Source organism: Hyperolius riggenbachi, chromosome 5, assembly GCF_040937935.1.
Source record: "Hyperolius riggenbachi isolate aHypRig1 chromosome 5, aHypRig1.pri, whole genome shotgun sequence".
Taxonomy (NCBI): Eukaryota; Metazoa; Chordata; class Amphibia; order Anura; family Hyperoliidae; genus Hyperolius; species Hyperolius riggenbachi.
In genome coordinates this window covers 227,783,974-227,809,102 of record NC_090650.1, presented here as the reverse complement: position 1 = coordinate 227,809,102, position 25,129 = coordinate 227,783,974, and the positions used below count along the sequence as shown (strand labels likewise).

The 25,129-nt window shown below is 46.4% G+C and overlaps 1 protein-coding gene across 1 annotated transcript in view; it reads right to left on the bottom strand.

Annotated features, from left to right (window-relative positions):
- OTULINL (OTU deubiquitinase with linear linkage specificity like) overlaps window positions 1–25,129 on the bottom strand; it is a 111,680-nt gene that overhangs the window by 10,227 nt on the left and 76,324 nt on the right. Inside the window, exons 5-7 of the mRNA XM_068234585.1 lie at window positions 17,111–17,260; window positions 13,177–13,302; window positions 3,036–3,305 (exon numbers count right to left, since the gene is read on the bottom strand). Coding sequence (XP_068090686.1) covers window positions 3,036–3,305; window positions 13,177–13,302; window positions 17,111–17,260 — 546 coding nt within the window. The remainder of the gene's footprint in view (window positions 1–3,035; window positions 3,306–13,176; window positions 13,303–17,110; window positions 17,261–25,129) is intronic.

Sequence of the window (25,129 nt, the reverse complement as noted above, 5' to 3'; positions counted from 1 at the left end):
TTGCACTGTATATTTTTTAGCACCCTTATCCATTTCCCCTTATTTCATTATACCTTCTATGAAGGGCGTTGGCAACAGGATTATATATGCCTATGCAGTTGGGGACCGCATACACAACAGTGGTGTCTCATTTATGCACAGGGCCCTAAGTTGCCAACTCTGATTTCGTGTTTTTGGTGTGTGCCCTTCTTTTGGGAATAGCTACACCCTGTACCCAGTCTCACAGTACATTGAGTGGGTACCTGGTTACAGGGGGGATCAGCAAAGACCTCCCTGGAACGGAATACACACATGCTGATTTAGCACGGGCAGATTTTCAAAGTGTGGTCTTTAACATTGTTGTCCACCCTATTGATATCTGGCTTTTGATGCTACCAGTGTTTTTATATTTACGTACTCAACTGCCTTCAGTCGTCCGAACAAAACGACAGGTAGCTGAGAGTGGTTGGACCCCAGTCACTCACCTAGTACACTATAGGTCAAGTCCGTTTGGACAATAGTTTGTGTATTTATTTACCTGTACTTACTCGGTGTAGTTTTTGCTGTCTCCACAGCATTGGCCAGCATAGCACAGCTCAGCGGTAGGAGGAGAAAGATGTGCCAGATACCAGCTCCAGAATGGGTTCTCCCTCAACAGAGGCAATCTTTTGGTGAGACGCCCTCCTCCTGTGCTCCATCTATTGCTGTAGTTTACAGCAACCCTAATTATGCTCATTCTCTCACTTCACTCCCACCAAACCCCTATAAAGTCCCTCTCTCCATCTGTCCTCCCACCTACCCCCAGCATGCTCAATATGCCCTTCTGTCTTCCAACCTACACCCTCAGTATGCCCTTCTATCCTCCCACCTACACCCCAGCACCCTCAGTATGCACTTCTGTCCTCCCAGCACCCTCAGTATGCCCTTCTGTCCTCCCACCTACACCCCAGCACCCCTCAGTATACCCTTCTATCCTCCCACCTACATCCCAGCACCCTCAGTATGCCTTTCTGGCCTCCCAGCTACACATCACACCCTCAGTATGCCCTTCTGTCCTCCCACCTACATCACAGCACCCTCAGTATGCCCTTCTACCCACACCCCAGCATCCTCAACATACCCCTTTATCTTCCCACATACCCCCAGCACACTTCTCCTTTACCCTTTACCCACAGATCCTCAATAAGCCACTTTATCTTTCCACTTACTTCCAGCACTCTCAGTAGCCCTCACTCTGTTACACCAAGACCCTCGATTATCCCAGGTTTGTGTGTATGGTTGTGTGTGCTGGCCTATGTCACAAGGTGATGGGGAGCAGGGTTTAGGGGGAAATGGGACCCAGGTCAGAATTCTGCATCAGGGCAATGGTAAGCAGTTTCAGCCAGTGTGAGCCTAGCCACCTCCCCACTCCAGTCAGGCCAGTAGATAGTGATGTGATGCTACCTGTCTCACCAACCCCAGCTAAGCACCTTTATGCTCTCTCCCGCACATTTCAGCACCCAGCATCTTGATGCTTACCCTAACCAGATCCCCCCAGCCTTCACCAAGCAAGCACGTAGGTGCCCTTTCCCACCCTAGCAAAAAGCATCTAGTTATTCCCACCCCAGCCAGCACCTAGATGATCCCCGCTCTCCCACCCACCCACTACAGCCAGCACCTTAATTTTCTCTCCCATCCACCTACACCAGTACCTAGGTGCCCTTTCCCATCCAGTACCTTGATGCTTTCCCCCTTCCACTCAAGCACCCAGCATTTAGATGCTCCTATCCCAGCCAGCACCCAGATGGTACCACCCCACCTACTCACTCCTCCCAGCCAGCACCCAGATGCTGCCTCCAACCCCCTCCCCCAAGCCAGCACCCAGATCCTACCATGCTCCCTAGCACCCGCCCACTCCAGCCAGTACCATGCACCTAAATGCTCCCACCCACCTACCCCAGCCAGCATCTTAATTCTCTCTCTCCCTACCCCACCAGCACTGGTGGAGGGCAGTTGATGACAGTGGGCTTTAAGAGGCAGACCACCACAAGTGGTTGCCCACTCTAATAGTGGGCACTCATTGATTGCCTGATACTACCATCGTGGCGGGGGTCCCCTTTTAAAATTTGAGCACCCCCCCCCTCTTGGGGATCCTCTGCACGGCCCTGGCCCCCACCTTTCCCCTATGTGTTTGTATTATCCATTTTCAGGCTCAAGCATTAAGCTGCAAGTTTTTCCCCCCTGCTGATAACTTCGCGGTTTTGTTTTAAAATGTATTGTTTGAAAGTCTCAAATGCACATGAAAGCTAAATCAGTTTCAAGTGTAATCAATGGCTAAATAAAAACTAAAGCCTGGTACACACACTTTCAATTATGATTGGCCAATCACTAACCAATTTTATCACCTCTATGTAGTGTGAGGGTCAACAGATATTGAATACTATGATTAGATTGTGTAGGTAAACCCTCATACTACATGAGGTGGCAAAAGTTGGTAAGTTATTGGTCAATCATAGCTGAAAGCGTGTACCCGGCTTAAAGGGACACTGAAGTCTCATAAAAAAAATTAAAAAAAAAAGTGTTTATCATAGCCCTACCTAAACCGCCGCTGAAATCTAACTAAATCCCCCCCAACTCTCCCTTTCTCACCCCAGCAAAATCCAGGACTTTCTTGGTCGTGGATTTAGCTGCTGTTGGAGGCAGAGCTTTGAGTCGCAGCTCTGCCTCCTAACGCGTCTATCAGCCGCGTATCCCCGCCACTCAGTGAAGGAAGGCTGAGAGGGGCGGGGGAGAGGTGGCGATCCGGGCTGATAAACGCTCCGAGAGGCAGAGCTGCAGCTCATAGCTCTGCCTCTCACGGAAGCGCTGCCCGGATTGCCCACAGGGCCCCCCCCCCCTCCCCGGGAAGTTAGATTACAGCGGCGGGGATGCGGCAGTTTAGGCAGGGCAATAATGTCAAACACATTTTTTAAATAAAAACATGGATTTTTATGAGACTTCAGAGTCTCTTTAAGAAACTGGTCTAAAAATTACCAACGCAGATATTATTTGGAAAAAGTATTCCAGCAAGCTTGTACCTGTTCCAGACTAGCTGTATCACCAACTAAATTCAGGTGATTCACCATGTAGCTCAGAGGGTAAGCAGAGTGTTCACGTGAAAATAGGAAGTGGAAGAGGCTTGGAATTTCTTGTCCTGATTTCATGTTCTCATAAGCTTCTATCATCAAGTACAACATGATGAATTTTAAGGCTTCGTACAATTTATTCTCCAGGACTTCATCAGAGAAAGCAGACTTGCACATTCTGGTTCTTTCAAGTCGGTCTTTACAACTAGAAAATTCTGTCCACTAAAACATAAAAACAAAAACTGTATATTTTATATATGTAAACCAAAAACTTTTTGCAAACATCACAGGAAATGTTTCAGTCATTGAGTATCCACACCATCTGCGTCAAGCTGCATTTTCCAACCAATCATAACATGTAGGCGCAAAAAGACAAACTTGTCATACACAGAAACTCACTGCAAGGTCTCTAGCATGTTGCATGGACCTGCCCTTTATCCATTTTCACTTTAGGCTTTCAAAACAGCACAACAAATATTGTGCATACACTACCGGTCAAAAAGCTTTAAACCCTTTAATCCATTTTTTTTTATTTGCAAGCCGTTCAGCTGTTTGTTTGATTTCCCTATTAAAAACATTAGCAGTGATTCGCATAGCGGTGTGCGGGGTGCGAATTCTGAGGGCTCCTCCGTGCAGATTTCTCCCACACAGAAAAACGCTCAGGATTACTGACAAGTGGAAACAGGGCCATCCACTTGTATTGGCTATACGAATCCGCATGCAGACAACGTATGCGGATTCGCGATAGTGGAAATGGGCCCTCAATTAAAGACGAGTTTAGTGGGAACTAAGCCACAGGAAAACATGGATATAAGTATGTATAAATGATTTAGTCAGTGTTTGCTTGTAAAACAAAAAAACAAAAAAAAAAAAAGGGGTGTATGACATATCACATGGTGACATTTTTACTGCTGGCAAGTGATGTCAGTAATAGTAGCTGCTGCTTGCTTTTTTTGGCAGTTGTAAACAGCTATTAGTTCCCACAATGCAACAAGACTCCCACAGTGTGATGTCAGTACCTCAGTGCTGTGGGCCCTGACATTTGTGGGAGGGGTTTCAAAACAAAATCAGCCATACAGAGCCCCCTGATGATCAGTTTGTGAAAAGGAAAAGATTTCATGGGAAAGGGGGGGGGGGGGGGGGTATCAGCTACTGATTGGGATAAAGTTCAATTCTTGGACATGGTTTCTCTTTTCCACTTAATCAGTTGCCCTCACCTAAAACTGAAAGACAACTGATATACAATGCTGCCCATAATTATTCATACCCCTGACAAATTTTGACAAAGTTACTTTTATTTAACCAGCAAGTACTATAATTTGACTGTAAATGACATAAGTGTCTCCCAAATAAGGTGATATACTAGAGGCAGTATTGTTACGTGATTATTAATGTAATTAGCGCCACCTCTCAGATGCGCCTGGCTAACAGAAAACTACCCCAAAAAAATTATCAGCTTTAATTTACATTTGTCCAGTCCAAAAATTATTCATACCCTTCTCAATAAATCAATAGAAAAGCCTTTATTGGCTATTACAGCAATCAAACACTAACTGCAGATCAGCTTTTTGCAGGTCTCCACAGGTATTTTTGCCCATTCATATTTAGCACTAAGCTCCAAATATCTTTCAGGCTGGAGCAGGGTTGCCGTCCGTGAAAGTACGGGCAGTCCGTACTACAGACAGGAAATTTCCCCTGTCCATAGTTGCCCGTACTTCAGGACATGCATCAGTCTAAAATGTAAAGAGCCGCGATCACCGCGGCTACACATGCAACTTGGTCCTGAGTGGCAAGTCTGTAAGAAGCCTCAGGCTTCCATTTCCTCCTTCCCTGCCGCCCTCCAATCATTAGCCCTGATTCTCACGCTGGTGCCTCTCTCCAGTTAATGAGACAGGCAGCCAGCAAGCCCACCCCTTACAACCCCGTCCAGGAAACAGCTCAGCAGCAACTGTAGTGGGGAGAAAAAAAGAGCAGTGTGCTCCGTTCAGCTTCAAATTCAGCCCTGTCTTCTAAGCTCCTCTCCCCCAGAGCAGCTGTGCATCCAAATCTCAGCACAGGAGTTACGCGTGTCAGCAGCAGTGACTGACAGGCAGAAGCTGATAATATTGGAGCCATTACTCTACTATCAGCTTAGAGATCATTCTGTACCTAAAGGTGGCCATACACTGGCCCGATTCGCGGCCGTTTTGACAGCAGATTTGATCCTGGGATCGAATCTGCTGCCAATCGTTGGCGCTAAACGCACCCGCCGATCCGATTTCCTCCCGAAATCGGATCGGTCCGTCGATCGCGCCGTGCGGGAAATTACCCTCGATCGCCCGCGGGTAGGGAGCGCGTCGTTAGCGGCGGCCGATCCGATCAGGAATACATCACCTGGCGCTGGCTCCCGGGCGTCTTCTCCGCATCTTCTCAGCGCTGCACCCGCTCCATCCCGGCGCTTCCTGTCACTGCAGTGACCAGGAAGTTCAAATAGAGGGCGCTCAGGAAGCGCCGGGATGGAGCGGGTGCACCGTGGAGAAGATGCGGAGAAGATGCCCGGGAGCCAGCGTCAGGTAATGTATGCGCGGGGGGGGGGGGGCTTGGGCACAGATTGTGATCGGTTTTAGGCTGAAATCGATTCACAATCTGTTTGCAGTAAAGGCAGCCATACGATCCCTCTCTGATCAGATTCGATCAGATAGGGATCTGTCAGCTGGTCGATCTAATAGCAAATCGACCAGTGTATGGCTACCTTTAAGGTGCTGAGTTCCAATAGCCAGACTTCCTTGTTAATTACTTTCAGGATCGCTCAGAAACAGCCGTATCAGTCTGCAGACAGACTGTACACACGCTGGACTGTCGCTGGAATGCCCACCCAGCAGGAGGTGACGACGGACCCGTCGTTGCCTCCAGTCCGGCGTGTGTACGGACCTTAAGTGTAACAGTCGGGCATAAAATCAAAAATTGATTCTTACTTTATCTAGTAAACAAGTAATAAATACTAACAGCAGCCAGACAGAGCCGTACTATGTGGTGAGGACAGTATGTGTGACAATTTAGGAGTTGCACTTCTCATCTCTGATCATTCTGGTAAACTCCACCTTTTCATACCTCCTTGTTCTTACACTGGATTCCTCTGTCCATGTTAATAGCCTTTATTCACAGTGAGCTACACGCTGTCCACTTTTTTTGCTGTGGTTTTATCTTGATTCACTTTACTCTCTGTAGTTTTTCCTGTACCTCAGGATTCTCCACTTTGTCAGCACCTCTCCTCATTTGATTCATATCTACTGTACCACAGGCACTTAGCACTTTTATTGATGTTTGCACATTACTTTGTTAATTGCACACTTTGGTTTTCACACTGTATGTTTTACCTGCACATTTGTGTAATATATACCTTGCTACCTCTACGTGAGTTTGAGCTACCGTTTAGGATATGCCCAGAATTGCTTGGCAATTGCTTTAATTCGCACTGTCATTTGTATACTTTAAGAAGCATCATGGATTATTACTACATATGTTTATTGTGCACTGTACTCCTATTTTAAATCTCATCCATATTCTGTATTTATACAGCACTGACATCTTCAGCACTTTACATAGTCAAATCATCATCATCATCATCTATTTATATAGCACTGACATGCTTTTATGGGGAAACAATTCTCAGTTCACGAGGGCTGCTTCACATGAGCCTTATGCAGTAATCACCTGCTTCAGCTATGTTTCTTTCCTCTCGAAATTCACAAGAAGCCGTAAAAAGCCTGATTTTTTTACCATTTTGTCCAGGAAAAATGTGAAATTGGGCTGGCGGCAACCCTGGGCTGGAGGGTCTTCTTGCCATCACCCTGATCTTTAGTTCCCTCCGCAGATTCTCAATTGGATTCAAGTCAGGACTCTAACTGGGCCACTCAAACGTTAATGTTGTCTGCTAACCATTTCTTCACCACTTTTGCTGTGTCTTTTGGGTCATTGTCATGATGTCCACTGGTGCCCAAGGCCAAGTTTCTCTGCAGACTACCTGATGTAGTCGTTGATAATCTTCATGTATTGCTCATTTTTCATGGTGCCATTTACTGTGATTAGGTTCCCTGATCCATTGGTTGAAAAACACCCCCAAAGCAGTAGGTTCGGACCACCATGTTTGATAGTGGGGATGGTGTTCTTTGGGGTTAAAGGCTTCGCCTTTTTTACGCCAAAGGAAGGAAACCTCATTGTGACCAGACAATTCAATGTTTGTTTCATCTAAACATAAACACAGAAGACCAGAAGTCTTCTTCTTTGTCCAAATGTGCATTTGCAAAGTGCAAGTAAACGTTTGTGTGCCTTATCTGGAGAAGTGATGTCCTCCGTCTGCATCTGTGGAACCCATTGAGACATTGCCACCAGCAGAGCCCAGATTCACCAGGATGGCCTTGGTAGTTATCCTTGGATTTTTTTCACCTGTCACTATCCTCCTGGCCAGCACAGGTGTAGCTTTTTTGGCTTCCGACCATGTCCTCAGATTGTTCACAGTGCGGAACAGCTTGTATTTTTTTTATTACTACTTTGCACTGAAACTTTAAAGCATTTAGAAATGGTCTTGTAGCCCTTTCCTAACGTGTGAGCAGCCACAATGCGCAGCCGCAGGTCCTCACTAAGCTCCTTTGTCTTGATCATGACTCTCCATAAGCCATCTGCAGAGACCTGCTGTTTTTCACCTGTTGAGTTGATTAAAACAGCTGTTACCAATTCATCAGGGTAATTCAGATGCTTTAGAACAGCTTGGACTATTTGGAATGGTATAGAACTTTGGATTTTCCCACAGACTGACCGTTTGTGAAGGGTATGAATAATTTTGGACTGGACACTTTTTGCTCAAATTTAAATGAAAGCTGAGATTTTTTCCCCCCACAACACGGCCTCTTGTACATCTTATCTTTTAGGAGACACCTATGTAAATTTCCCATCAAAAAGTTACTGGCTGGTTGAATAAATAACTTGAAGTCAAAGCTTGCCCAGGGTATGCATATATACATACTACCCCCCCCCCCCCCCGCCCACCATATTGGCCCTAAACTATGCATATATAGACATATGGCTATTGCAGGGATTAGATAATGAACTCCTCTCAGGCAGGGGTCACACTTACCGGCTTTCGTACACGTTTTCTGCACAGAAAAACTTCAACTGAGAACTCATGTTAATCAATGAGCTAGGTCACACTTTAATGCAGATTTCGCATGCAGAAAAAAAAACTGACATCTTGCGCAATTTGTCATTTTTCTCTATAAATTACATTAGCTGTTGTAAGGTAGAGGTCACATTTGTCTTTCAGTTTTCTGAAAAGTGTAGAAACTGAAAGACAAGTGTGACCCCTGCCTCAAGGACAGTTAAGCGACAAGACAACTATACTCTGCACAGCCCTGGGGAAAGAAAAAAAAAAGCCTGCCAGTGCTGATCAGCAGCTGGCAGGCTGATTGCTGGGCCGCTGTGTACAGTGACTCGTGCCAGCTCCCGTCAAATCTCGCTCCTTGCGAGATGACATCATATGGAGCCTTCAAGAAACGAAGCCTCTCTGCCACCATCGTGCATTAGTCGGTCGGCAAGAGGGGGTAAAAAAAAAAAAATCTCTCTAATCTGCACTGCTATTCTGATAGGATCTGTGCATCCTCCCTAAGACAGGTGCTCCGGTAAGGGAAGAGCGCCACACCATTAGTGGAAAATGAAAGGCTGGTTAGCTCAGCCTGGAAGGAGCCTGATCTGGTAAAAGCATAGGCTGTGTGTCAGGCTGACAAATCAATTACTTCTAGCTTGTGCTGGTAAAAACTGATATTTAAGTTTTGTTTAGGATCAAGGCCAGTTCTTTCATGAAGCAAGGTGAAACATTTGCATTAGGCGCAGAGATTACAGGGGCAGCATGTTTGTACATTAACCGCGTACAGTCAGAGTAGGAGGAGAGCGAGGTGAAGAGGTCACCGTTGCTGAAAAGCAGCTTGTGCTGTGTGAGGAGTCTGACAGTGCGTGAGGAGAGGGGAGGCCAGAGAACAGCAGTGTTTCATTTGACTTGCACAGCAAAAGGGCGAAGGTGGCACTGCTGTCCTGGCTCAGGAGGAATGGAGTGGCTGAGGGCGAGCAGTTTGTCACAGACTCACAGCCAGCATGCTATTGTGTTGAGCTGCACCATGTCATGTGAGAACATTAAATGAGTGACTAAATTGTCAGGTGCTGCGCGATCATTCCAAAGTCTACAACCGGCCCCGTTTAGGATTTTGCTTTGTAGAGATGACTGCTCAACTTTAAAGCTTAGTTAGTAGGTTTTTGTTTATGCATTCTTAAAGGGGAACTGAAGTAAGAGGTATACGGAGGCTGCCATATTTATTTCCTTTTAATCAATACCAGTTGCCTAGCAGCCCTGCTGGTCTATTTCTATGCAGGAGTATCTGAATAACACCAGAAACAAGCATGCTGCTGCATGCTTGTTCAGGGGCTATGGCTAATAGTTTTAGAGGATCAGCAGGGCAGCCAGGCAACTGGTATTGCTTAAAAGGAAATAAATATGGCAGCCTCTATATACCTCTCGATTCAGTCCCCCTTTAACCATTTTTCTGTATATAGCCCCACTACCTGCGACCTGGATCCTGGCCCAACTGGATCCTTAATGCAGTGCCCAGAGCTGATCAGGCCAGCATTTCACAAAATAACTCAGTGCTCCTTGGACTTTTCCCAGAACTACTAAAGAAAGTAATAAAACCCCTCTTGAAGAAACCATCACTAGATCCTTATTCTGTGGCCAACTACAGACCTGTGGCAAACTTACCATTCCCATCAAAAGTTATAGAGAAAGCAGTTACCAACCAGCTAGAACCAGGCTAACAGATAACATGTTTGAAACTTTTCAGTCAGGATTAAGGAAAAGGCACAGCACTGAAACTGCATTAGTCAGAGTAATGAATGATCTACTTACTGCAAGGGACAAGGGCGATTGCTCAATTCTGATTCTTCTTGACTTGTCTGCAGCACTGTGGATACTGTGGATCATGAAATACTAATCCAGCGACTGAATAATTACTGTGGCCTAAGGGGTGCTGTTCTTAGCTGGTTTCAGTCCTTCCTATCTGGCAGGACACAGCAAGTATGTCTGGGCACACACTACTCTAATCCAGTGCCACTTGCCCATGGAGTTCCACAGGGTTCTGTGCCATCACCATTACTCTTTGCAGTCTACATGCTCCCACTGGGCAAAATAATCCAGAACTATGGCCTAGGATACCATTGTTATGCAGATGCCACAACTGTACCTGTCCTTCAAGCCAGGCACCCAAGACCCATCAGCATCCATAAATGCGTGTAGTGGATTTACAAAATTGGATGAACACCAGCTGGTTGAGGCTGAACTCTTACAAAACAGAGGTGTTGGTGGTAGGTGGTCCACACATGATGGATAAATTTCAAACCACTCCCCACCTCAAACTAGCAATTGGGGGAGATACTGTACAGCAGGGGTCTCAAACTCAATTTACTCGGGGGCCGCAGGAGGCAAAGTCAGGATGAGGCTGGGCCGCATAAGGGAGTTCACGTGTCCCCTCCGCAAAACGAGGGCTACAGAGCCCCCAAATCGCCCCGGGGGGCAATCCGCTGGCATTTCCTGGAAGGGGCAGAGCTTTCAGCTTCAGCTCTGCCCCTCCTGACGTCAATCGCGGCGGATCGCCGCCTCTGCCCGCCCCTCTCACTCTTCCTTCACAGAGAGGGGCGGGGAAGAAGCGGCGATCCATTCGGCGATTGACGTCAGGAGGGGCAGAGCTACAGCTGGAAGCTCTGCCCCTCAGCGCAGTCGTGGATGTTTACGCGGGGGATTTGGGGGTATGCAGCCCTTGTTTAGCGGCGGGGATGCGGCGGATTACTTGGGAGCAGTGAAGCAAACTAGAAGGTAAAATGGGCAAATATAGTTTGCTTCCGTGTCTCTTTTGCTTTTGCCGGCAGGCAGGGCCAGTTTAAGCAACAATGGGGCCCCAGAGCAAAATAACCCCCCCCCCCCCCCACAACAGATACCCTGGAACAAAAATCGGCATTAAGGGACCTTTTATGCAGCTGGTATAGTCAGGGTGTGAAGCCCCAATCGGTCGGAGCTCCACATTCTGGCTACCCCAGCCTGCATGGGGGACAAGGGGTTAAAAAGTTTCAGGAGGGGGGACCCCACATAATTTAAAAAAAAAAATTCCCACACTCTAAACATAAAAAAAAAAAAATTGGGAAAATAGGATAAAATGCCAGGAATCTTCATACAGCCATATTGCGGCTGTATAGCGATCCCTGGCCAAAGCGCTGCGGCTGCGTATGGGCCCCCTGGAAACCCCGTCAGGAAATGTATTGCTCTTTCTTTTGATACATGTAAAGTTACACTACCGTTAGGCTTGCTACTAAAAGTGACATTTACCGCATTTAAAAGTATACCATTTTCCTTCGAAACTTTAAAATCGATTTTCTCAAAAACTATAAGGTCTTTTTGAAAAATAGTTTTTTCCTCTTATTCCTAATGATCTCCTTAACATATTCTGCAAATTTAGGGTTTCTAGCATTTAAGGTGGATTTGCTATTAACCATTAAAGTCGGTGGGTTTTTAAATGTGTATTTTTTTCCTTTGCAACTTTAAAATCGATTTTCTCAAAAACTATAAAGCCGATTTGAAATTTTTTTTTCCTCTTGTAGCCACTGGGGGCCCCTACAAGCTCTGGGGCCCTGGGGCCCCAAAATATTGTATCGAGGGCTGCAAATGGCCCGCGAGTTTGAGACCCCTGCTGTACAGTATAAAGACTGTGCGAAACCTTGGGGTGCTCCTGGATGGAAATCTAAAACTCAGACAGCAGGTATCAGCTGCTGTCAAGTCTTCCTTCTTCCATCTAAGAAATATAGCAAGAATCAAACACCTTATCCCAGCTGAAGACCTACCTGCCCTGGTTCATGCATTTATATCCTCCCACCTAGACTACTGCAATGCCCTGTTCATTTGATCTACAGATAAGGCTCTGCACCCCTTACAACTAGTACAGAATGCTGCAGCCAGATTACTAGCCAATGCCCCCCGCAGCTCACACATCACCCCAGTACTGCAAACTCTTCACTGGTTGCCAGTAAAATGTAGAATCCATTTTAAGATCTGCCTGCTGACATTCAAGGCTCTAAACCACATGGGACCCAAATACATAGCGGATCTATGGAACCTTATGCCCCTCCACTCACCCTCCGCTCTGCCAACAAGATGAATCTGGGAATTCCCAGGACACAGTTAACATTTGGTGCTCGGGCCTTTTCCTATGCAGCCCCTACTCTATGGAACTCATTTCCACAATCAGTACGAGAGGCTCCTCTGGACAGAAGGAAAAAAAAAAAAAAAAAAAAAACACACACACCTCACCTCTTTTCCCCGAACCTTTGAGACTGCATAATGCAGGGACACAGTGCTTTGAGTCCCCAGGGAGAAAAGCACTATAAAAATATGGTTATTGTAAATGGTTTGATTAACATACACCAGTGTTAGTTTGTGGTGTTCACAAAGGGATTGCAACTATCCCAATGTATTACAGTATATGGAGAAAGTGTCCCTGACACCAACTCAAGTTACACTGAATCTCGGCTTTAAAGAGACTCTGTAACAAATTGTTTATCTTTATTTCTTCTATGCTATAAGTTCCTATGCCTTTTCTAATGTGGTCTGGCTTACTGCAGCTTTTCCTAATTGCACAGTAGCTGTGTTATCTCTGTTATATGATCTAATCTTCTCTCTATAGTCGGCACAGTCAGGCTGAGGCAGTCAGACTGGAATGTGCAGGGCTGCTTGTGATTAGCTAGAAGCTGTACACACCCCCTGCAGGCTCTGTGTGACTAACACACTCTGCTTAGCTGAGCCTATTAGAAGCTGGTTAGTTTGTTTGTAAACACTGCCTAAAACTGGCAATTACAAGCCAGGTTTGCAGCAGAGAATGGCAGAAACAGCACAGAGGGGACCAGGAGCACATAATGAATAGAATGGTATGCTTTTTATTGTAAGAATTTCAGAGTACAGATTCTCTTTAATAACTAACTCTCCATCTCAAGTGTTCAAGAGGGACATCATTTTAAATAATGCACTTACCTGGTTTTTAAAGACTTCTACACAGCCTCTCAATTTTCCAAAAGCATTCCCTCCAGTATATTTCTCTGGTCCAAAACTAAACTGTTGTATCCAATTACAGCCTTGGGAATACAGCTTTTCAGGAAGCTAGACAGTAAAATAGAGCATACATGTTAAAAAAAAACAAAAAACCTGTCACTGCATGGTCAGGTTACATGCGGTTGGCGGGGGAGGAGACGGGTGTGTGTGTGGGGGGGGGCACCGCATAATTGCTCATGAAAAAGCTGCTGGCAACCAGAGGGTCTGTACTTTAGAGAGGAGATGACCCAGCATTAGGGGAAGGGGCAGGGCCAGCTTCAGCTTGAGTATTGCATTTAAATCTAGTCCGACCTGGAGAGAGTGGTAAAGTGCTGGATTTTTGTCCAGTAAGAGAGTCCCCTAGCGGCATCCTTTTTTACTATGTCGGATTGTTTGACATTGGAGAGAAAATGCCAATGTTGGACATAACCTTTTCTACGGCCTTTGTCGGACTAAGTGCAAGAGAAAGAGTCCAAGGTCCCTATTACACTGTGTGCATCACACTAAAAACACTGCATCCCATCACAGGATCAGTCTGTTGCAGGAGCAGCGATAGCCCTATGGGGCTATCATAGTGATCGCAGTCTGGCAAGTCCCAACGTGACATTTCCAAAATGCTGCTGAAAACGCACTAGTGGGCAAGAGTTTGCTTCTTCACTGTACAGAAACATTGGCCAAACCATAAGATCTTTTAAAAACTGTTAAGCAGAAATTTTATGAACTTTCCCCTCTATGTCCTCATGCTGCTGAACGCAAAAGACACCAGATTAGTGCATAGCAAACCCATACTAGTGGAGATCAGAATTCATACAAAAGGAATATATTCTCATGGGTTATGCTATCCTCTGGGTGTTAATGGGAAGATGGGGGAAAGATACTTCCTTAGAACACGTCACTGTATGTGACTTGCATAAATACAAAAAGTAGGAAAATGTTACATTTATCAAAATGGATTACACATTCTGCAGTAGACCTTTCCTCTGTACTGGTCAGGGTTTTATGACAGACCTTTAAAGAGAACCCAAAGTAGGGGTTCTGACAATGCTAGCTGCACACAGAGGCTGGGTCTGCCTATACAGCCCAGCCTCTGTTGCTATCCCAATCCCCCCCCAGTTCCCCCTGCGCTCTGCTGTCCCCCATAAATCACAGCCGCGCTGTTGACACGCAGCGGGCTGAGTTTACCTCTTTACTGTCACTCTCGCTGCTCCTACCGCCTCCTGCATAGCTCCGATCCGCTAATTGGAGGGAAGGGACGCGGGCGGGGACTGGAGCTATGCAGGCGGAGGGTGGAGCGACAAGAGTGACAGTAAAGAGGTAAACACAGTCAGTGTGTGTGGTGTGTGGACATGCTGCAAATAATGAAGTAACAGAGTGGGAGGTGTAAGGGGGAGAACACTCAGTGGCGGACATACGGCCGTGCAGCCGCACGAGGGCCCCTGAAGTTCCGCTGCTTCAGGGGCCCATTAAGTATTGCAGGTTTTTTTTAATTTTACCTTTTATTTTTTTTTAACCTGGGGGGCCCCCGACTACTGTCCTCCCTCCTCACCTCATGCGGCGGGAGAGCGGAAAATACAGGAAGTCTCCGTCCGGGGCTGCAGCAGACGCTAGAGGCAGCTGCTGCTTGGTCTCCCCTGTCTTCAACTCTGTATACTGCTCGCTACTAAACCAGGAAGTAGCGAGCAGTATACAAAGTTGGAGACATATCGGAGACCAAGCGGCAGCTGCCTCTAGCGTCTGCTGCAGCCCCGGCCGGAGACTTCCTGTATTTTCTGCTCTCCCGCCGGGGAACACCCGGCCGCCGCGCATACCGGGAGGGTGGCCCCGAGGTGAGTGAGGGAGGATAGGAGTCGGGCCCCCCACCCGGATAGCTACCCACCCATCCACCCGGCTACCTTACCAACCCGGCTACCTACCCCGCTACCTAACCACCCACCCGGCTACCTACCTGGCTACTTACCCACCCGGCTACCTAATCACCCTGCCGGCTACCTACCCACCCACCCGGCTACCTAACCACCCTGCCGGCTACCTACCCGGCTACCTACCTACCTACCCACCTGGCTACCTACCCACCCACCCGGCTACCTACCTACCCACCCGGCTACCTAACCACCCACCCGGCTACCTGGCTACCTAACCACCCACCCGGCTACCTACCCGGCTACCTAACCACCCACCCGGCTACCTACACACCCACCCGGCTACCTACACACCAGGCTACCTACCTACCCACCCGGCTACCTAACCACCATCTCGGCTACCTACCCACCCGGCTACCTACCCGGATACCTACCCAACCACCCACCCGGCTACCTAACCACCCACCCGGCTACCTACCCGGCTACCTAACCACCCACCCGGCTACCTACACACCCACCCGGCTACCTACCCACCCACCAGGCTACCTACCTAAAGACCCACCAGGCTACCTACCCACCCACCCAGCTACCTAACCACCCACCTACCCACCCAGGCTACCTACCCACCCGCCTACCCAGCCACCCACCAGGCTACCCACCCACCCGGATACCCAGCCACCCACCAGGCTACTTACCCACCCGGCTAAGGGCTACCTACCTACCCACCTGGCTGCCTACCTACCCACCAGGCTACCTATCCACCCAACCACCCATGGGAGCTGCGCGCCGGATGGAGGCTGGGACAGGAGGTCTGCTGCTGCAGGTGAGTAAATGGTTTTTTTTTATTATTTATTTTAGCAGGTGCATGTTCTGGGCAGGTCTGCCACATGATTGCGTGTATGTTCTGGGCAGGTCTGCCACATGATTGCATGTATGTTCTGGGCAAATTTGCTACATGATTGCATGTGTTTTCTGGGCAAATCTGCCGACATGTTTGCACGTATTTTTTGGGCATATCTGCCGACATGATTGCACGTATTTTCTGGGCATATCTGCCGACATGATTGCACGTATTTTCTGGGCATATCTGCCGACATGATTGCACGTATTTTCTGGGCATATCTGCCGACATGATTGAATGTATTTTCTGGGCATATCTGCCGACATGATTGAATGTATTTTCTGGGCAAATCTGCCGACATGATTGAATGTATTTTCTGGGCAAATCTGCCGACATGATTGAATGTATTTTCTGGGCAAATCTGCCGACATGATTGAATGTATTTTCTGGGCAAATCTGCTCACATTATGTGTATTTTCTTGAGAAAACCTGCACAATTATGTGAATTTTCTGGGGAAAGGGTCACCAAAACTTGGGCCCACTGTGTTATGCGTTGCACTTTTCAAGGGAATCTGAGGTGAGAATAATATTGAGGCTGCCATATTTCTCTCCTTTTAAGCAATACCAGTTGCCTGGTTTCCGTTCTGGTCCTCTGCCTCTTATTCTTTCAACCATAGACCCTGAACAAGCATGCAGCAGGTCAGGGGTTTCTGACAATATTCTCAGAACTGAGAAGATTAAGCTGCATGCTTGTTGCTGGTGTAATTCAGTTTATTACTGCAGCCAAATAGATCAGCAGGGCCGCCAGGCAACTAGTATTGTTTAAAAGGAAATAAATATGGCTGCCTCCATATCACTCTCACCCCGGGATCACTTTAAATTACAGTTAGCTCCGCCCTTATCCGGTCATTGCCACACCCATTTTTTGCCGCGGCGCTAAGCGCCGCAGGTTCTATTCACACCCATTTTTAGCCACACACACTTTTTGACGTTTCGTGCACCGCAGGTCAGGGGGGGCCCACAATTGATATTTTGCACAGGGGCCCACTGCTGCCTGTGTCCGCCACTGAGAACACTAGTGTAACACCCTTTAGACAATTACAGAACAACTAGCCTGTGCAAAAGAAAAGACAAAAGCAAACACCCACAAGCAATACAAGATGCATATTAGATTTACCGATAGTATATCTTTTTCTTTCATCCATCCAGGGAATGGAATTCCTTGACTGAAAACTTGGAACATGACAGCTCGAAGTAGACAATAATTGTCCTGTTTTACAACTAGAAGAGTTTTGATGTGATGCTTGCTGTACAATTCTTCATATGCCTGTTAAAACAGAGTTGTCTTTACTGTTTAATGGCAGAGCAAAGCAAAATGCAGGCAAATGTAAGGAATGTTCTATAGCTTTAGAGTTAGTATGGACAGCAACACTCAAAAGTGAAAATTTCTAGTTTTCTGTAAATTGCCCAACAATACTAAATTGGTAACAGTTATACAGCATGCTTAATGGTTATGCGTACAGTCTGTCACTGTGCATAGAGAATTAACATCTGCTTAAAGAACTGCAGTGAAATACAATGAATAAAAATTGTTTCATTTATAGATTAGTCACTCAGTGTCTGCCCATTGTAAAAGCTTTCCTCTCCCTTATTTACATTCTGAAATGTATCACTGGTGGTGACATTAACGCTGTCAGGTGATCTGTACGCAATGTTCATTACTGAGAGTTCTACGCACAGATGGAGTTAAAGTTTGTTGACTTAAATATATACCAAAGGAACTGTTATCCCCCATTGCTGTCACTCTGGCCGACACTATCTTGTAGTGCCTGCTACCACGGTGGACCCTATTAGTCTCCCCTGCATGCCACTGGCATATTTCATTAGAAAAAAAAAAAAAAAAAAAAACACTTACAATGAAGCAGATCAAACCCACCCCCCACTGTCACAGTGCAGATTCGTATGCATTAACCCCCGTTTACCCCCCCCCCAATCTTCCTTGACTGTCCCTGTAGGCAGCTTCTGGTTTACCCCAATATGCAGATCTGCAGTGGAGTATTTAGAAGAAGAGGTTGTGACAGCCACCTGTCCTGTATTCCTAGAGACAGACTCCCCTGCTTGCTGATGCCACCACCAAATTCCTCTTTCTTCCCCCTCTGGGGCCCAGGAACAGTCTACTCTGCATAATTGACGGTGGTTGAGAGGTGGTGGTGGGGGGGGGGGGGGGATAGCTTCCTACAGGGACAAGAGGCAGGACAAGATCTGCTACACTCTGCAGTGTCTGCCTGTGTGTATGCACAAGTGCCATGAACATAGCACAGTTTTTCTATTTTTTTTTCTTTTTTTATAGCGTTTCTTTCCCTGGGGGACTCGAAAGGTGCGTACACACATGCGACTATAGTCGTTTGAAACGATCGTTCCCCGATCATTTCAAACAACGATAGTTTAGAAAAAAAACGACAATGATCATTGAGGCCTGGTGCACACCAAAACCCGCTAGCAGATCCGCAAAATGCTAGCAGATTTTGAAATGCTTTTTCTTTTTCTGTAGCGTTTCAGCTGGCGTTTTGCGGTTTTGTGTAGCGGTTTTGGTGTAGTAGATTTCATATATTGTTACAGTAAAGCTATTACTAAACAGCTTCTGTAACAAAAACGCCGGCAAAACCGTTCTGAACAGGCGTTTTTCAGAGCGGTTTGCGTTTTTCCTATACTTAACATTGAGGCAGAAACTCATCCGAAATCCAAAAAATGCCTCACCCCGGGAGGATTAGTTTCTGCAAAACACCTCCCGCTCTGGTGTGCACCACCCCATTGAGATACATTGACCAAGCGGATGCGCAGCCGCAAGCGGCTGCAGAAACGCTGAAAAAGCCGCTCGGTGTGCACCAGCCCTAAGTCAAACGATAGACAAGCTAGATCGTTTAAAAAAAAAAGATCCGCCAGGACAGATCTTTAGTTTTTAACAACGATCGTTAGCAAAAGTAATACATAGTTAAACAGTCGTTCATAGTAGGCAAGACATGCGCACTTTGTTTTATAGTCCCAGCACATTACATTTTACCCTCGCGATGTAACTTTCGTTCTAGGATTGTGCCCAGTGACGCGTTGTATACTACATGATTATACCATAATTTTTATTTTAACAGGACAAAGTGCATTTTTGTATGTTTTGTCAACACTATATTATCTAGATGCTCTACTACATACCGACAGTATGAAATAGAAATTTAGTTATGTCATATGGGCAACGTTAGTTTTACAGTGTAATGTACTTTTGAACCGTTAGTTACGTGCGGGCAGAACTTGCCATGATGTAACTTCCAAGAACAGCATGCGATTTTGTTCCGGATCATTGGTTAACAAACGATCAGATCGTTACACACCTTTCAAAGCTAACTTTACTTAGGTCGGTCTTTCGTCAATTAAAAAGATCGTTCGTCGTTCAACGATCGATCGTTGTATGTGTGTACGTAGCTTTAGTGCCATGACCTGTGTTATACTGTCTCAAAGGTTCGGGAAAGAGGTGGGTTTTTAGCCTTTTCTTAAAGAGACTCCGTAACAAAAATTGCATCCTGTTTTTTATCATCCTACAAGTTCCAGAAGCTATTCTAATGTGTTCTGGCTTACTGCAGCACTTTGTACTATCACAGTCTCTGTAATAAATCAATGTATCTTTCCCTTGTCAGACTTGTCAGCCTGTGTCTGGAAGGCTGCCAAGTTCTTCAGTGTTGTGGTTCTGCTATGCACTCCCCCTTCAGGGGGGAAAGAAACACACAAATGATCTCTTGAGATTCAAAAGGAATGCTGTATACAGCCTGCTTGTGTATGGATGTATTTTCTATGTGTGGACATACTGTACATCAACCTACTTCCTGTTTTGGTGGCCATTTTGTTTGTTTATAAACAAACTTTTTAACCACTTTTAATGCGGCGGGGAGCGGCGAAATTGTGACAGAGGGGAATAGGAGATGTCCCCTAACGCACTGGTATGTTTACTTTTGTGCGATTTTAACAATACAGATTCTCTTTAAAGCTGTCCAGAGAAGGGGCCTCTCGCACTGACTGTGGAAGAGTTCCATAGAGTAGGGGCTGCATAGGAAAAGGCCCGAGCACCAAATGTTAAGCGTATTCTGGGAATAACCAGATTCATCTTACTGGCAGATTGGAGGGTGCGTGGAGGGGCATAAAGTTCCAATAGATCTATGTATTTGGGTTCCATGTGGTCTAGATCCTTAAAATGTCAGCAGGCAGATCTTAAAATGGATTCTCCATTTTACTGGCAACCAGTGAAAAAGTTTGCAGTACTGGGGTGATGTGCGAGCTGCAGGGGCATTGGTTAGGAGTCTAGCTGCTGCATTCTGAACTAGTTGTAAGGGGTGCAGAACCTTATCTGGGGATCTGACGAACAGGGCATTGCAGTAGTCCAGGCGGGAGGATACAAATGCATGAACTAGGGCAGGTAGGTCTTCAGTGGGATAAGGCACTTGATTTTCACTAGATTTCTCAGATGGAAGAAGGAAGACTTGATGACTTGTCTGAGTTAGCTTTCCATCCCGGATCACCCCAAGGTTTTGCACAGAGTCTTTATAGTGTACGGTATCTCCTCCAATTACTAGTTTGAAGTGGGGAGAGTTTTGGACTTTATCCATCATGTGTGGCCCACCTACCAACAACATCTCTGTTTTGTCAGAGTTTAGCCTCAACCAGCTGGTGTTCAATTTTGTAATTCCACTAGACAGACATTGATGGATACTGATGGGTCCTGTGCGCCAGGCTTGAAGGACAGATACAGTTGTAGGTCGTCTGCATAACAGTGGTATCCTACGCCATAGTTCTAGATTATTTTGCCCACTGGGAGCATGTAGACTGCAAAGAGTAATGGAGATAGCACAGAACTCTGTGGAACTCCATAGGCAAGTGGCACCGGGTTATAGTGTGAGCCCAGACATACTTGCTGTGTCCTGCCAGATAGGAAGGACTGAAACCAGCTAAGAACAGCACCCCTTAGGCCACAGTAATTCTTCTATCTATGGATTAGTATTTCATGATCACAGAATCAAAAGCTGCAGACACGTCAAGAAGAATCAGAATTGAGCACTAACCCTTGTCTCTTGCTGTAAGAAGATAATTCATTACTCGGCCTAGTGCAGTTTCAGTGCTGTGCCTTTTCTTGAATCCTGACTAAAAGGTTTTGAAAATGTTATCTGTAAGCCTGACTTCTAGCTGGCTAGCAACTGCTTTCTCGATAACTTTAGATAGGAATGGTAAGTTTGCCACTGGTCTGTAGTTGGTCACAGAGTCCGGATCCAGTGATGTTTCTTCAAGAGGGGTTTTATGATTGCTTTCTTTAGTTCTTCTGGAACAGTCCACTTTGTAAGGAGCACTGAGTTATTTTGTGAAGTGCTGGTCTGATCAGCTCTGGGCACTGCATTAAGGATCCAGGTCGCAGGTAGTGGGGCAGAGACTTTGGATAAGAGCACCAAAATCTTCACTCGGTGTCAAAGACTTGACATGGTGATACAGAAGTAAGCATATGCAAAGTCCAGTGGTTCATTGATGTTGGCGTAATTCTGGAACGGATGGTTGACACCTTGTTAGTGAGGAAAGCAAAGAATTCTTCACACTTTTCCCTGGAGAATGTGGTTGGGGGTTTTAGGCATGAAGGATTGCAGAGTGATTCCACTGTGTGAAACAGTTGAGCAGCTCTGTTGGTTGTAGATATTTTGTGCGAGACGCCTGATTTTTTTTTCTCGGTTATTCAGGGGCGTTTCTAGGGTCCTTGGAGATCGGGGGCACCTGTGGGCACCAGGCGGGGAGGTATATGCGCGCCGCGGCAAAAAAATGGGCGTGGCCATGCGGTGAGTGGGCGTGGCCATGGGTGGGGCCAAATGTACATGAACTTAGCAGCGGTGTAAGCTACAGATAACGGGCCTGCCCATCGAAATATTGGATGGAGCCCCCTGTTTTTTATTTGGATAATTTACAATCAGTATAGGCATAGATCAAAGATGTATACGCACATACAATTTTGATTGGTCAATCACTGACCCCCAATTTTACCACCCCCATGCAGTAAGTGGGCCAACAGACAATGAATTTTATGAACAGAGCTAAAATTGGCTAATCAAAATTGTATGTGTGTACCAGGCTTTACAGCTAATACTGTACATACTGAAAGTAGCAGGGATCAGCATACAATATAGCTGGTTTACAATCAGTAAAGGCACAGAGTATCACCTTACACTGTACACACTGGAGGTAAATCCGCACACAGTGCAAGCACTAGAGAACAGCGTATACTGTACATACTGTAGGCAGCAGAATTCAGCACACTGCAGCTAGCGTGCCAAAAATATGAGGATCACGTTGTGCGGCGTGCTTATCGTGCCGCACCGAAAAATGGGTGGGCCATGGACCAGAATATAGGTGTGGTAACGGCCGGGTGGAGACAAATTTACATGAACCTAGCAATGGTGGGACATTAGATTATGACAGTGGTGGCAAACCTTTTGGAGGCCGAGTGCCCAAACTGCAATCCAAAAGTCACTTATCTATCGCAAAGTGGCAACCGCAATTTAAACTAAATACTGTACAAACGTTTTAACTCATACATGAACATTATGGAAAATCCAAGTTGAAAATAAACTGTGAAGATAAACAATTTCATCCATCCTCCTCCTGAAAAATGTATTCATTTTTTTAGAACCTCCCAGTTTTATTTTCTGTTTTAAAAAGCTAAAAAAAAGTAGGTTTAATGCTATTGTCTCATATGATAAGGATTCAGCTTTTCCCATAGTCTCGCATTTAGCAATCATGTGACCCCCAACAAGACAAATTAAGCAATCATGAGGCCCCCAACAAATCATAAGACTCCCAACAAGACACATTCAGCAGTCATGAGGCCCCCAACAAATCATAAGGCTCCCAACAAGACAAATTCAGCAGTCATGAGGCACATAAATAGACCGCATTTCACATAAATAGGCAGAATGCCCCCTTAATATGGTAGCCCCCCAAGTTAGGTAGTGAGTGACAGGGACCCCCAGGTTAGCTAGTGAGTGACAGGGACCCCCAGGTTAGCTAGTGAGTGACAGGGACCCCGATAGTGAGTGCCAGGGAGCCCCATTAGGTAGTGAGTGAGTGCCAGGGAGCCCCTTCAGGCAGTGAGTGTGCCAGGGAGCCCCTTCAGGCAGTGAGTGAGTGCCAGGGAGCCCCTTCAGGGAGTGAGTGAGTGCCAGGGAGCCCCTTCAGGGAGTGAGTGAGTGCCAGGGAGCCCCTTCAGGGAGTGAGTGAGTGCCAGGGAGCCCCTCAGGGAGTGAGTGAGTGCCAGGGAGCCCCTTCAGGGGAGTGAGTGAGTGCCGGGGAGCCCCTTTAGGGAGTGAGTGAGTGCCAGGGAGCCCCTTTAGGGAGTGAGTGAGTGCCAGGGAGCCCCTTTAGAGAGTTAGTGAGTGCCAGGGAGCCCCTTTAGGGAGTGAGTGAGTGCCAGGGAGGCCCCGCCGCCGCTCCCCCCACCCCCCTTACCTCGTAGCAGACCTCAGGATCAGCGGCGACCCGACCAGTAAGAGCGGGCGCTGGACGCACCCGCTCGATATGCGGAAGTGATGTCACTTCCGCATATCAGTGCGGGCGCTGGGTCCTAGCGCCCGCACGATTGGTCGCCGGCTCGCCGCCTGATCCTGAGGTCTGAGTGACGCGGCGGCTGGAGGGAGCCGCTGACAGAGGGGGTGGCCGGGCGGAGATCCGTGGCACCCCAGGACAGATTGGGGGCACGTGCCCCCCCCAAAATAGGGCTAGCGACGCCCCTGCGGTTATTGCTTCCTGGTAATGTTTGAGGTGCTGGGCTAGACTAGATTTGTGCTCCTCAGACCCTGATTTACGCCACTGGCTTTCTAGTCTGCGCCCTTTCGTTTTTAGATCCATGATGGTTTTGTCAAACCAATTAGCTTTCTGTTTTTTGGTTGCCGATTTGATGCGCCATGGAGAGATATTGTCAAAGGTTTCATAAATCATGTTGTACTGGGTTACTAGGGTGTTGGGTTCCATTGGGCTATGGAGCGGATTTGTAAAATCCATCTTGGCAGTTGTCCTCTCCGGTGTTAGTTTATTCAGGGGGACAGTATATGATTGTTTCCTTAGGATGCTGCTTGATAGGGTGATGTTCAATAGTAAACTGAATTATGTGATTGTCTGACCATACCACTGGGGTTACTGTTCTACTACTAATGTCCATCCCTAGGTGGAACAGCAAGTCTAGGGTATGTCCTCTGTGGGTAGCAGACTTTACAACTTGTGTGAAGCCTAGTCCACCCATGAGCTTTATTAGTTCATTTGCATCTTGTGGTTGAACGTCATTAGCCCTGACCTTAAAGTCACCAAGGATAATCCAACTCTGATAAGACAGTGTCAATGTGACCAGCAGTTCTGAGAATTCCTGTAGGAAGGGCTCAGCATCTCCGGGGGAATGGTAAAACAGTAAAAAATGTAGATGCCTTTACCAGCTGATATCTGACATAATTCATGCAATTCTGTCCCATACCATTAGTGATAACCCCCCAACCCCCGCAATTTAAAAGCAAAAGTACAAATTAGGCGTCCAGGGTAAAAAAAAAGCTTTAGGTTTTAAAATAAATCTTCGCTAGTTTAACGCCTCCTGTAATTTACATACGCTGTAAGGTCTGTAAAAGTTCCCTTTTTCCCCTATATCATGCTTTTGTTTTTATGATTTTCACCCACAATGCAATGACAGTGGCTATAAGCCAAAGTAACAAACCGTGGTAGAAGTTTAAAATCTTAAAACCCAACATAACATTCTCCCCCCTTCCCCCCAAATCCCTTTCTACTGTATAGTGTAGGTGTGTCAAGAAAGACATTCGGGGCCAAAAATGCCAAATTACACCATAAAAAGGTTTATTAGAACATTTATAGTAACTCTTAAGAAAATGTCTAGGACACAACATTCAAATTATAAGCGCTCCAAATAAATGTTTCTATACAGTAGTAGTTTGGTTCAGAAGTAACAAAATTTAAACCTCTAGATGGTCACACAGCTTTTATGTATGAAAGAATGGAGTGTGGTTAAAATGCCACAACCAGTAAACTTGCATTTAATGCTTAGCAACATTACCACTGAATTTCACTTGTAAAGTAGAATTATGCAAGCAGAAGCATTAGGAGCTCCTCCATGGCAAAACCTGCA